Source organism: Protopterus annectens, chromosome 3.part0 (assembly GCF_019279795.1).
Source record: "Protopterus annectens isolate FY-2018-M chromosome 3.part0, PAN1.0, whole genome shotgun sequence".
Classification (NCBI taxonomy): domain Eukaryota; kingdom Metazoa; phylum Chordata; order Ceratodontiformes; family Protopteridae; genus Protopterus; species Protopterus annectens.
The window spans coordinates 1,179,518,807-1,179,533,680 of record NC_056731.1 but is presented as its reverse complement, the minus strand read 5'-3'; the positions used below and the strand labels follow the sequence as shown (position 1 = coordinate 1,179,533,680).

The 14,874-nt window shown below is 41.0% G+C and overlaps 1 protein-coding gene across 1 annotated transcript in view; it reads left to right on the top strand.

Annotated features, from left to right (window-relative positions):
• CPNE3 (copine 3) overlaps positions 1–9,555 on the top strand; it is a 1,265,161-nt gene extending 1,255,606 nt beyond the window's left edge. Inside the window, exon 17 of the mRNA XM_044065780.1 lies at positions 8,652–9,555. Coding sequence (XP_043921715.1) covers positions 8,652–8,768 — 117 coding nt within the window. The 3' untranslated portion in view covers positions 8,769–9,555. The remainder of the gene's footprint in view (positions 1–8,651) is intronic.
• The last annotated feature ends 5,319 nt before the right edge of the window (positions 9,556–14,874 follow it).

Genomic DNA, 14,874 nt, shown 5'->3' with positions numbered 1-14,874 from the left:
GCGAAAGCGCTTGACTTATTGGATTATACTACTGTTTTTACGTTGTTTTCCAGTGAAGAATAGAATTTTACACTTGTCGGTATTAACTTCATCTATCATTTTGTGGTTTACTTGTTTTACTTCAATAAATTTGGATTGCTCAAAAAAACGCTGGTTCCATTCCGTTTCCTGCTGTGCTGGTTTCAGTTAGTAGCTTGTTATGGATGAGATAGGACATTAGTTGTTTATGCACACACTTTTCCATTATTTTGGCAAGTGGTGATAAAATGGCTATTGGCCTATAGTTAGAAAGTTCAGTGGACGTTCCACCTTTATGAAGAGGTATGACGTGAGATATTTTCCATATTGCTGGGATTGTGGACTCAGTAATGGTTCTGTTTATTAAGATTGATATGGGGTAGGCAATGACATCTGCAGCAATTTGCAGGTATTCTGCTGGTAGAAGATCAGCTGAGAGGGTAGTTGGCTTTAGTTTTTTCAGTCGGGATCGAATGTAAGTGGTAGATATGGGTTGTAGATTGAATGATAGTGGAGATTTGGGTGTGGTGTTTTTGGGGGTGGTGGAGGGAGCAGGTAGCTGGCTAGCTAGTGACTGAATGGTTTCGGTGAAGAATGTATTAAAGTTGTTAGCTACTTCTTCTTGGTTCTTATCAGATAGAGTTTCTGGGGTGGGAGTGGTGGATTTTCCTGGTTGGAGAAGTTTGTTCAATCCTGCCCAGAATTTTTGGGGGTTCTTTTGGTTTTTGTTTTGTAGGTGGTGAAAGTAGTTTTTCTTATCTAGAGCGGTGGCCTTTTTAGTTTTGTTTCTTATTTGCTGGAAGATGACCCGATCTAATGGTAACTTGGTGGTACGCCACATGGTCCATGCTTTGTCCCTGCGATTTATTTTGGCTTTGGTCTCTGTGGTTAGCCAGGGTGCTATGTGGGATTTGATTCTAGATACCCTTTTTGGAGCATGAGAGTCCAGTATTGTGAGGAATGTTTCATTAAAATGTGAGACTGCCTCATCTATGGGAAGGAATTTCAATCTTGACCAGTTGCAGTATTTAAGTTCCGTGTTAAATTTAATTGGGTCGAATTTTTTTTTGTTTCTGATCGTTCTATACACTGGCGTCCTAGCATTGGTTGTATTATTTTTCAAAATGTATGTAAGCATATGATCACTAAGATCATTCGGGAGAGTTCCTGGAGTATATTTTTGGGGGTCCTCCTTGACGAGCATCCAGTCAAGTATGCTTTCTTTTTGCTTGTTATTGCCTAGTCTGGTGGTAGTGGTTATAATCTGAGTGAAACCATGGAGATATAAGGGGGTATGATTGGACTGTGCGGAGCATTGGTTCCAATCAATGTTGACATCTCCCAGGACAATAGTTTCTTGTAGATAGTTGTTGTCTATCCAATTTAGAATGGCTTTTAGAGTTTCAATATTGTTCCCTGGGAGTATGTAGATAACTATTAGGTTTACACTTTTTAGTTTATTTAGTTTTATTATCAGAGCTAATATTTCAGCGTTAGCAACCTGCGGTGGTTGTTTGGGGTTAGTTAGTATGTTTAGCGTATTTTTATACAGGACAGCTATTCCACCTCCCCTTTTCTTTATACGGTCAGCTCTGAGTATGTTAAACCCAGGTGACATTATCTGATTGTCTTTGGTTGATGGTTTAAGCCATGTTTCAGTTAGACACATGATGTCAGGTAGATAGGTTTCTAGCATGGCATGAAGGTTATGTACCTTATTGTTCAGACTTCTTATGTTTAGGTGACTGATAAGTAGGGTGTTGGTCGGTCTAAGGGAGAGTGGATGTTTGGTGGGCTCTATAGAGCTGGTAGGGCCTGGGTTGGGGTGGATGTCCCCGTCTTTGGTGATGTTTTTCCTCAGGTAAGCTATTAGTTTTAGGACTTTGATTAGTATCTTTAGACCTTGTTTTGTTTTTAAAGTTATTTGGTGTTGTTTATTAAGGTAAGGTTCTATGAGATTTTTTGTTTTGGGGGTTGTTTTGTTATGGTAGAATTCAACTATTAGTGGAGGGGAGGGGGTGTTTGTGTGATAATTTGGATAGTGGAAGCCTGATAATGATAGGTGTTCATAACTTGTTAGGAGGTAGAGTATAGCAATGAGTGGTAGGATGAATAGGATTATTATCCCTGCTGGCCTAGGCATGGTGACAGGGTGAGAGGGGGTGGTGTGTGTGGGAGAGGAAGTAAGATGGGTGGGAGAGGAAGTGGGAGTGGCCAAGTGGCTATAAATCTAGAGGTAGTGGGGGCGGGTGAGATATGGGGGCAGGGTGGGGAGCGGAGCGAGCCCGAGCGTAGCGAGGGCGAAGCGGAGCGGGGCCAGCCCAATCTCAGAGATAGCAGAGTTTAGGTGGCTGAGACCTTGTATGTTTTTTAGCAGCTATACAAGTCTGCAGTAATTTCAGGCTCTCCTCACCCAATTTGGAGAGATGTTACCAGATTTGGGTTAAAGTTAAAAGATTGTATTGGGTTGGCTGCTGTGTTTGAACCCACTAGTTGGCTAGTCGACAGTTAGGTTTCTTAGGTAACAGTTTCTATTTTTTAACCTTAGTCAGAAATTCGTGCTGGCGATGGGGTTCAGACTCTATCCGTGCAGCCGCACTCTGTCAGGCCGGTTAGCCTTGGGCAGTTGAGTGTCTACCGTATGGTGGAGTTCTGGGCAGTACCTAAATAGACAATACAGTGCACTACGTTAGCAGCATTTCAGTTAGAATATCTCGTTACATATTACCCACTTATTTAAAGTAAATGTAAGATACAGCTAATAGACTTGTTATTGGCGTTCAAGAGGGACTTCGGTGCAGTAAAACATAGGCAATTTAAGGAGTAGTAGTTGCTGTTAATCTAGCGACACTAGTAGCGTAATGGCGTTCTATAGGTACGCTACTTGATAGAGCCAGGAAGATGCAGTATGTTAAGAATTATGTTAGCTACACACGATGCTACGGAAAACTTGGTGATAGATTACCACATCACATTCCTCTTCCTGTCGCTATTGCAGTTAATTCAGAATTTGTAAGTCCAGGCAGAGATGTACTATAAAAATATTGCAACAGTTGTTTGTGCATAGGAATCACGCTACAGTGCAGAGCCGGGTAACAAATCACTCATAGCAGCTTTCCAAGTTTAGTACAATAGACTTAGCAGGTTAAGTTATATTAAAAACGCTAAGTTATGTCTGCAGATATATTCTTGTAGCATATAATTCAATTCCCTTATGCTGGCAGTATCTGTTCAGTACTCGCATTCAGTTAACACGCCGTTACTAAGTTTGGGCGCGAACAGTAAAGCATAGATTGATCGTTCAAAACCCTCCAATACCATATAGTAAATTACAACAATATAGACAGAATTTTACAGTCGCTGGTGAAATTTTACACAAACAAACACTAGTACAGCATTAATATGAGACATACCCAGTTTTCCAATGGCCAAGTGGGTCAGGAACACAGCAGCTTCTGAGTAATGGCGGAAACTGGGGGGGGATAAGTAACTTTCCTGATGTCAGAGGGGGGAGGGCAATCCCATTCTCGGCCAGCCCAATCTCAGAGATAGCAGAGTTTAGTTGGCTGAGACCTTGTATGTTTTTTAGCAGCTATACAAGTCTGCAGTAATTTCCGGCTCTCCTCACCCAATTTGGAGAGATGTTACCAGATTTGGGTTAAAGTTAAAAGATTGTATTGGGTTAGCTGCTGTGTTTGAACCCACTAGTTGGCTAGTCGACAGTTAGGTTTCTTAGGTAACAGTTTCTATTTTTTAACCTTAGTCAGAAATTCGTGCTGGCGATGGGGTTGAGACTCTATCCGTGCAGCCGCACTCTGTCAGGCCGGTTAGCCTTGGGCAGTTGAGTGTCTACCGTATGGCAGAGTTCTGGGCAGTACCTAAATAGACAATACAGTGCACTACGTTAGCAGCGTTTCAGTTAGAATATCTCGTTACATATTACCCACTTATTTAAAGTAAATGTAAGATACAGCTAATAGACTTGTTATTGGCGTTCAAGAGGGACTTCGGTGCAGTAAAACATAGGCAATTTAAGGAGTAGTAGTTGCTGTTAATCTAGCGACACTAGTAGCGTAATGGCGTTCTATAGGTACGCTACTTGATAGAGCCAGGAAGATGCAGTATGTTAAGAATTATGTTAGCTACACACGATGCTACGGAAAACTTGGTGATAGATTACCACATCACATTCCTCTTCCTGTCGCTATTGCAGTTAATTCAGAATTTGTAAGTCCAGGCAGAGATGTACTATAAAAATATTGCAACAGTTGTTTGTGCATAGGAATCACGCTACAGTGCAGAGCCGGGTAACAAATCACTCATAGCAGCTTTCCAAGTTTAGTACAATAGACTTAGCAGGTTAAGTTATATTAAAAACGCTAAGTTATGTCTGCAGATATATTCTTGTAGCATATAAATTCAATTCCCTTATGCTGGCAGTATCTGTTCAGTACTCGCATTCAGTTAACACGCCGTTACTAAGTTTGGGTGCGAACAGTAAAGCATAGATTGATCATTCAAAACCCTCCAATACCATATAGTAAATTACAACAATATAGACAGAATTTTACAGTCGCTGGTGAAATTTTACACAAACAAACACTAGAACAGCATTAATATGAGACATACCCAGCTTTCCAATGGCCAAGTGGGTCAGGAACACAGCAGCTTCTGAGTAATGGCGGAAACTGGGGGGGGATAAGTAACTTTCCTGATGTCAGAGGGGGGAGGGCAATCCCATTCTTGGCCAGCCCAATCTCAGAGATAGCAGAGTTTAGTTGGCTGAGACCTTGTATGTTTTGTAACAGCTATACAAGTCTGCAGTAATTTCAGGCTCTCCTCACCCAATTTGGAGAGATGTTACCAGATTTGGGTTAAAGTTAAAAGATTGTATTGGGTTGGCTGCTGTGTTTGAACCCACTAGTTGGCTAGTCGACAGTTAGGTTTCTTAGGTAACAGTTTCTATTTTTTAACCTTAGTCAGAAATTCGTGCTGGCGATGGGGTTGAGACTCTATCCGTGCAGCCGCACTCTGTCAGGCCGGTTAGCCTTGGGCAGTTGAGTGTCTACCGTATGGTGGAGTTCTGGGCAGTACCTTAGTCAGAAATTCGTGCTGGCGATGGAGTTGAGACTCTATCCGTGCAGCCGCACTCTGTCAGGCCGGTTAGCCTTGGGCAGTTGAGTGTCTACCGTATGGTGGAGTTCTGGGCAGTACCTTAGTCAGAAATTCGTGCTGGCGATGGGGTTGAGACTCTATCCATGCAGCCGCACTCTGTCAGGCCGGTTAGCCTTGGGCAGTTGAGTGTCTACCGTATGGTGGAGTTCTGGGCAGTACCTTAGTCAGAAATTCGTGCTGGCGATGGGGTTGAGACTCTATCCTTGCAGCCGCACTCTGTCAGGCCGGTTAGCCTTGGGCAGTTGAGTGTCTACCGTATGGTGGAGTTCTGGGCAGTACCCAGTTTTCCAATGGCCAAGTGGGTCAGGAACACAGCAGCTTCTGAGTAATGGCGGAAATACAATTGTGTGAGGAGCTCAGCATAACATTAGGTTATTTTCTTTCTAGCTTTTCAGTGTAACTGTCCTTGTCTTCCCCCATGATTAGTTAGCTGAGCTTTTTGTTAGTCTGTTATGCTAAACTTAAGTGCAGTTTGGAGAATGAACCAGAAAGAGCACTTAGTGTGGGTGCTTAAGTGACAATACCTTGTCCTGTCTTGTTAGGAAAATGTAGAATTTGAAGATTTTTTTTTTCACTGAAACTTAGCAGAAGTCTAGCTGTTGCCAGTCCTTTGGAAATAGGGTAGGTTTCTGATTATTTGATATGTTACTTCATAGTATGTTGCAATACACTGTTTAAGAGTTAACTTGTCTTGGTCCTCCTGAGTGCTTTTTAGTGGTAGCTGAAAAGATGCTGAACACAGTACTAGATCAGCTTTCCATAAATGTTTGTTGTTCAAAATTTGTTTTCATTTGGTTTTTAGCATTGTAGATTCTATATTTGTTAGATTTAGGGATTCTGATAAGATTAGGGCTCAATGCACTCACATTACCCTAAGGATTAAGGCTATAAGCTATTAATGAAATGTGTCTTGTAGTCCAGGGTTTGATTCCTTCAGCCTCCATTTATCTACTGTGTGTCTTTAAGCAAGTCACTTAACCACACAGTACTGTGTGGCAATTGGTAAATTGGGCTAGACTCCTAACTGGTCTCCTGAAATACATGCCTGGTAACTACCTATGTACCAATATGGGTGCCTTTTTTGCTGCCATATTCAAGAGATATGGTAATCTGCAGCATTCTTTACTATGACAGACAGACATAGTTGATCCTGTTTTCCTAATTTAGCCATTGGTTGGTATCATTCTGGTGGAAATAAGTTGAAAGAGGTTGTATCACAACTGTGATGAATGCTGAAAATATGAAGACAAAAACAATATCAGCAATCTACTTTTATAGTACATTCCTTACTCAGCTGCCCTTTTTAAATGGAACAACGAGTTTATCTTACTTGTACCACATATTTCTGGAGAAGTGTGCAGTTTACATCCATGTGGGTCTACTATAGGTGCTCACTTACTGCAGCTCATAACACACCTGCTGATACTTGTTTTAAATGGCAAATGCCCTAACTCCCACTACTGGAGTCCTAGTTTATTACCATAGCCCTCCCACAACCTGACAGAAATGAACTGCAGATCCCTACCAGAATTGTAAATCTAACTGTAAAGCTCACACCTAACCCTAACCATAGCACTCCCCTGCCCTAAATCTAAAGTCCTCGATTGCTCCCTAACCCTAAAACTCCACTTCCCACTCCATAAGGCTATGATAGCTCCCTAACCCTAAAACTCTACTCCTATTCCTTAACTCTAAACTCTTCTCTTGCACCCTAAACCTAAAGTCACTGATTGCCCGCATGCCATAAACTTAAACTCCCATCTTGCTCCCTAACCCTAAACTCCCCCCCAATTCCCTAAACCTAAAGCTGTGCCTCACTGAATCTAGACCCCGCCCCAAATAACTGCCTGAACTGCACTCCCACCCTCTCCCACTCCCTCCCCACAGCTGATGGACTTAACTTGTTGAACTTGGCTACTTTATTCAGGCAAGATGCAACAGCTTGACTTTCTCTGTATAGCTGCCACACCTCACCTAAACCTGTTGTCGAGTTTGAGTGTGAACAACCAGCCATGTGAGCAACAAGATGCCAGAGTCCGTGGCTGCAAGATGTTTATCTTCAGGTGTCTGGGACTCTGGCACTTGTAGTAGACCCTATCTGTACAACCATCTAAATTTGTCCTTATATGCAGTGTATGTTGCCATCTATCTTACTTGCAAAGATCTTTGAACATTGTATTAAACTGGTGGTATGTCATCCTGGATATGAGAAAAGCAAAATGTTATTTTACCAAAACAAAACCATATTTTCAAAGGCCCATTAGCTATAAAAGTGTGGGTATAAAATGCATATTATTATTACTAGTACAGTGCTCTCAGAATTAATCTTTGCTTACATTGTGACTAGTCTGCTGTGTCTTTCTTGTTTTAGATTTGATTACATGCCTTCTCTATGTCCTTGTGGTGCTGAAAACATTCCTTTTACTGTACTGACACTTTGATTTAACAAAAACAGTAGGCATTCGGTGGTTTAGGATTACAATGGCTGTGGCAGTTTACCTGTTACTTGGTGAAAACTCAGTAGTGCCTGCAGGTGTACTGTATTAGGGAAGGAAAAAGTATTTCTTGATACTATTCACAAATAAGCATGTCTCCATGTATGCATTATTGCTCACTGGCTACCCTAATTTAACAAAATAAATGACAAATGCATTGGGTAGGTAGATCACACTACCATACGTATAGACTTTCTGATGATAGTCCTGCTGTTTACCGCAGTCCTTTGAATCAGATACTAAATGAGTTCTGACCATATACTCCAGATGGACAACTGCAGTATTTGTACCATAAATGTGAAAAATCATTGCTCATTTTAATTGAGGTCTAAGGCCACAGTACTCTCTAATACTATGGCAAGCACACGCATTCAGTATGACATTTATCTATCTATCTGTCTCTTGTATATGGCACAATAGGGATATGAGCTGCTAATGAGATTCATATTATAGTCCTGTGCATGATTTCCTTCTAGCTCTACTTACAGATTGTGTGATTGTGAGCAAATTAGTTAACAGGACAGTGCCACATCTTCCTTTTTGCCTAAGGGGCTTAACTGATTAACAAGTAAATAAAATAATATACATGCATTTTTAAAAACAAATTAAAAAAACACACAGAAACATGTATTTTTACTTAATCTGTTTTCTACATTTTTTCCAGGGTTCAGCTAGACAGTAATACATAAATGTATATCTTTGTATCTGTGTATAATTGTGTGTGTGCGTGCATGTGTGTGTGTGTGTAATATACATTTATATTTCAGCTGTATGGTACAAGTGCATTTGGGTGAGGACCAAGCAAATAGTTTGATGCCATGCTTCTGATTTTTGGTGACTGCAAATGCAGCAGTTTCCTTTAAGTAGTAATAATCTTGTTAGTTTTTGAAGCATTTTAATGTGGTTATAGGAAAGTTCTCATTTTTTTACAGCTAACATTAAGTTTATAATTGCCCTTTCCAGGCACCCAAAGAAGCTTTAGCTCAGTCTGTGTTGGCAGAAGTTCCACAGCAAGTGGTGTCCTACTTCAACACGATGAAGCTACACCCACCCAATGATATGAGTTCAGCACCTTCCTAATCAGAGTTCCACAAGGATATGAAGACTTCCACAGGAGTGCGGGGATGATGTGCATGAGCTAAGCATGCTGTTATGTGCTTCTTCTGGACATTATTAAAATGTGCCATTTTTATTTTTGTAACCTTATATTTAATATTTTTGTCTTGGAAACAAGTTGTTTACATTTGCTTTTTTTAACTGGTGTTACATTAGCAGCATCTGACCAGTTAAATATTAGCTAGCTTTTCTACTCATCCCTTGATCCCATTCATTGGTAGTCACATAATAAAATCAACATAGGATTGAATAGAAGCCATTACGCAAAGTTTGATGCCATGTTCAATTATTTTTGGCCTTGTAGTCCTTCTTAAATTTATTGGCTAACACTACCTCCCATAATGTGCCTTAATTCTAAAAAGGAATGTATGTTGCCTTTAACCATTGCTGACAATGTCCTACTTCCACAGACCATGATTACGCAAGAGGAAAGGCCTGTTCACCATATGGTTGTGTACTTTCCTAAAACACATTTCCATTTCCACAGACTGAGTATAATAATTTCTCTTATTGTGTCTACAGCAATTCATTGAACTTATGCACCTTTTATTTAAATTTGTATAATCTTAATTTAAAATAACAGCCATTGTCTAGTTTATGTTTACAGGTATGGTGTTATAAGAAAAAAATCAGAAGACACTATATTCAAAATTTTTTATGTATGAATAATATGCATGCTAACATTTTTATCTCTTACATTTTCTGCTGCCATCCTATTTCAAACCTAAATGAATTTTGTTGTTTTCTGGGGTGAGAGTGTTGTTTGTCTTTATTCCTTTGTTATGGTTCATTCAGTGCAAACACAATGGAAGCTGGTGGTATGAAAAGGCACACATCATTTGCTTCCATAACAGAAGTTGTTGATTTATGCATGTACAGGCCAATAGAAATTACGCTGACATTCAGTTTGTTTGCATACTTTTTGAAGGCTGTACTTTACATTAAAATATGATTTGTTTAATGACACGAGAAGGCACAAGATATTATCTCTCATGATGGGAGTTGATGATGTATGCATGCATAAAGCCTCAGAAATGATGCTGCCATTCAGGTATATGCTTTGCAAAAAATGTAGAACTGTACAAGCCAGTCACACCCATATTGAGAATTGTACAGTCCATCAAAAGTTACACTGTCACCTGGTTCTGCTATATGTCTTGCAAAATCCACACATTTACTTAAAATAAATGCTCAGGTAAACTTCAGACCACAGTAAACAGTGAAACACTTAACAAAATTCAAAAAAGGCATCAAATGAAATAACTCCTTGAGATGGAATAAAAAAATAGTGGTCAATGTAACAAAAGTACTGAAAGCAATAGTAGCAAAACATTTTAAAATTCTCCAGGTGCCCTTTTGCAGGGAATATATGTATATAGGTTCATAGGTACGTACGAGACTTTTTGATCTGCGAGGATCTTAAGAAGCCTAGCTTTACACTACCATTGTTTAGCACTTACATTTTGCATACACGTAACCCAAAGATAGGCCAAACAATTATATTCTGGAGCATATACATGTTTCCCCTATCCATGAGGGATGGGGTACTAAACTGGAAATGAATTTGCAGTCACCCATTCATTCATCTAAATTACATTTGAATAGAGTAAGAATAGTAATTTATGTGGAGTGGAAGACTGTTTCATACAGGCAGTATTTGCTGTGATACAAATATATCACTCTAACATGTTCTATTTATTTTGCAAAAGAGTTAGTTCCGTTGAGTGGGTGTTTATGATACCACAGGACTTGTGAATGAATAATAATAGGTCTGACAGAATAGGGTCTACCAAAGCTCTATATGTTTTAGTGAAATGGGAGGGTGCAGTATAATCAGTTCTTTTGTATGTCTACAAACTATAGAAGGATAAAATAAAAGGTTGAGGTATTCATTTTTGTCCCATTCCAAATGTTAGTATGTTTAACTGGAACTGAGCTGTTTGTATTTCCACTCATCCCAGAACTGCTTTTTTCCCTGTAGCATGATTTAGTGTAGGTAAGACTAGAAAAGTACCATTGTGAGATGAAGTCTGAAAAACAGCAAATGAAGAAGAGCGGTTCTTAAGATAAGCAAGTCCCAGTGTACTGTGTCCCTCTGTCTGTTAATGCTTATTCAGAGAGTGCCAGTTAGGCATTGGAACAGAGCAGTAGTTGTGATTATAACTGTTCAGCTACTGTCATCTTAAGAAGAACTAGACCTTAAGTGAAGAATATCACCCTCCATAAGGAGAAGACACTGACTACAGATTTTGCAGCAGTCTTACTCCTGACATTCCCCCTTCTGAAGCAGTGCATGCACGCACTCACATGTCCACACACTCACACACACACACACACACACACACACACCACTGCACCATTAATGCCCCTGTAAAAGGGGAGATGCCTGGATCTGCTCTTCAGTTCTTATTCATTGATGAGGTAAAACTCACTGATGTACAGAGTTTATTTCTGCCATTGCCTAGTAATGGACAATACATTTTCAAGTTTGTTCAATTTTTTCTTAGTTGGTCGGTGATATCAGATGCTTTTTCTTTCTCTTCCTTCCTTTCTTCAAGTCTTGATTATACTCTGAATAAGTGCAGCTGCGGTAAACAAATTCCATTACAAATTGTACTTTCTTACTTTAGACAGCTCTCACATTAGAAGTTATGCATTCCTACTGTATTTTTTACCCCACTAAAGGCTACACAATTGCTAAGTGTTAGCACCTGACATCCATCTCTCTAGTAAACTTATTCAGTTTTCTAATAGATATGAAGATACAAGTAATGGAGAAGATGCCTTAGATGTGCAAAGATAAGGACTCCTCCTCCTTGGCTTCACTGTTCTGAGCCAGTCCAGCCTCGTAGCATGATTTAGTGTAGGTAAGACTAGAAAAGTACCATTGTGAGGTGAAGTCTGAAAAACAGCAAATGAAGAAGAGCGGTTCTTAAGATAAACATAGTGAGAATTACAATAAGCACATCTCAAAGAAGCTCATTAAGTCTTGCACACAGTTTTTGCTACACCAGCACAGAAGACAAACTTCTGCATCTCGGCTTAAACTGGTGCCAGCTGTGGTACCTGTTAAGATTTTAGCTGTCCACTGTGCAGCTCCTAATTTCTTTTGAGGGGGTGATAATTAGTCTGTGATCCTCAGGGTGGTTTGTGGTCCTTCTAGCCAAATCAGGTTGGCTCTTCTTCCTTTAAAGCAGTGCACATCAGTTAGACAGTTGTCACTTCCTCAGCACTTACACTGATGATCAGCCCACGAAGAAAGGAAAGACAAGAGACACAGGCTTATGTATATGCAGTAAAATCAAGCAGTATCTGTATAAAGGATACAGAGGCCACACAGAAAAGCCAAAGCAAACAACAAATTGAATGACCGCAGATAAACCCATGTCTTCACTATGTATTATCTTAAACATCCTTTAAAGGAGGCCCTTGAGATATATGCAATTAGCCCCTTAAGGACAACTGTGAGGCTTCTGAACGCCCACTGCATTTTGCTTTTTAAAGCATTTGATAATGCATTCAGGCCTTTAAAGCCAAACCCCATTAGCTATAGGCATTATAGGTTCATAGGTTGATACTAGGCTATCTGCCCTAGGGCACTTATAAGCCTAGCCAGAGTATGTGGCTTTCGCCACCCTTTTAGATAGTTGACTGTGTCTCTGTATAGTAGGTCACAGAAGGTAGCCATATTAAGGTTAGTTTACTGTACCTCTGTCTAGCAAGGACACAGAAGAGATCCCAGGGGTAAACTTACGGTCTCCCATCCACTCGTCAAGATTTCTCTTGAATAGGGTCAGTGAGGGGCTCTGCCTAATATGGATTGGGATTTTGTTCCAGAGTGAGGGGAGCCTCTGGGATATGAATCTGTCCTTCCAGCATGTCCTGTTTATTTCTGTACTGAGGTTCAGGTCCCTGGAGCGTGTATCTCTAAGGGACTTGGATTTCTTGAGGTGGAGCATGTCCATTAATTCTGGGTTGGACATGGCTTTATACGTCAGACACAGATCGCCTCTGAGTAGGCGGTACACAACTGAGTAGAGCTGGAGTTTCTTTAGCCAAAGTGCATAGGGCATCTGTTTGAGTCCCTTGATCTTCTTGGTGAGGTAGTTTTGGGGTCTTTCCAGTTGCTGCAGGTGTCGGGTAAAGTACATCCCAAATGGTGCATTGTATTCAATTATGGGTCTGATAAGTGATGAGTAGAGGGGCACAATGACCTCTGTTGATCTAGATGCGAACCCTTTCATGATAAGGTGGGCTATATAGAAGGTCTTTCTAACTACTTTGGAAACGTGATTGTCAAAGGAGAGATTACTATCTACTTGGGTCCCCAGGTCCCTAATTACTTCTTCCGTACTTAATGAATTATCACCTATGTGGTAATTTGTGGGCACTTTGTTTTTCCCAAAGGGGATGACAATGCACCTTTTGGCATTTAGCTTTAGGCCATGGCTCTGGCGCCAGTTATCCGTCTCTGTGAGACCCTTTTGGAGGATGCTCGTGTCAGCCGGAGAGTCGATTATGGCACCCAGTTTGCAGTCGTCTGTGAACTTTGTCAGTCATAGTCCACCCATGTTAGCCTGTACCTCGGAGAAATATATACCAAACAAGAGAGGTCCCAGGACTGAGCCTTGTGGGATGCCACTTGTAACTGGTTTAGAGTCTGACATGGCACCTGCAATTCTGACCATGTGGGTTCTATCCCTAAGCCAGTTTGCAACCCATCTTGTGACATAGGGGTTGATATTTAAGCTGGTGAACTTATTTATGATGCCCGAGTGGGGTATTGTGTCGAAGGCTTTTGCAAGGTCCAGGTAGGCTGTGTGGACAACCTTCCCTTCATCTATGGCTATGGTAACAGTTTCAAAGAAGTCGACCAGGTTCAAGAGGCAAGATCTGCCCTTAACAAAGCCGAATTGGGTAGGATCCAGTGTCTGGAGGTTCCCAATGTCCTTGTTTATGATTTCCATGATGATGCACTCCATAGCTTTGCAGACCAGGCTGGTCAGGCTTATAGGGCGATAGTTTCCAGGGTCCGTTGTGGCACCACCTTTGTGGAGTGGGACCACTGTTGCTGTATGCCATTCCTTTGTACATATCCTGCAGTAAGGCTGAGATTGAACAGTGTCTTTAAGTGAGGGTTTAGCTCTTCTTGGAGCTCATGTAAGACACAGCCCGGGGCACCGTCTGGTCCCATTGATGCTGTGTTTTTTGCTTTGGAGAGGGCAGCTTTCACCTGTGCATCTGTGATCACAGGGAGGCTACATTCTGTTGGGATAGACATTTGCTCTTTTGGAGGGGAAGTGGGGGGAGAAGTTTTCCCTGAACCTTTCTGCTAGGATGTTGGCAATGTCTGTGGGTTCAGTGTATTTTTTTGTCATTTTGCACTAACTCAGAGCATATCTGGTAGTTGCCTCCCAGGTTCCTGACATAACTAAAGAAGGCCTTGTGATTATCCTTAGTGTCTTGTGCAATTTTTCTTTCGAAGTTTGCCTTAGATGATTTTATGAGGAATCGTAGTTTCTTGCTAGTACTGATCAGAGATGCCTTCCCTTTTTGGGATTTTGCTCTGTCATGTAGTAGCTTCCTCCTTCTGTTATATAGCTTATTTATGGTCGGGGTCCTGCCTTTGGAGGAGTGAGTCTTGGTTTTATTTGGGATAGCATGCTCCATGCATTCCTGTAGGTGTCCATAGAATGCTTTTGTAAAGGATTCTGCATTTTGGGCCATAGTTTCCACTGGCCCGGGGCCTTTGAAAGATTCCACCTCGGTTTTAAGAAGTGTGAAGTTTGCTTTTGAGAAGTTCTTTACAGTGGTTTCCTTGGCTGGGGGTGGGGATGAGATATGGATGTCCAGTGAAATTAATTTATGGTCTGATCTTACCAATGAGGGGTATACCTCAGGTGTGGAACATAGAGACCCCATGTTGGTGATGACCAGGTCCAATATGTTCTCCCCTCTCGTGGGAGTGGTGCCCAGTTGTTTCATAGCATTTGAGTTTATAAATTCTAGGTTCCGTTGGGCGTGGGTGTTTGGGCTTGAGTAGTTTTCCCAATCAATGTTTGGGTAGTTG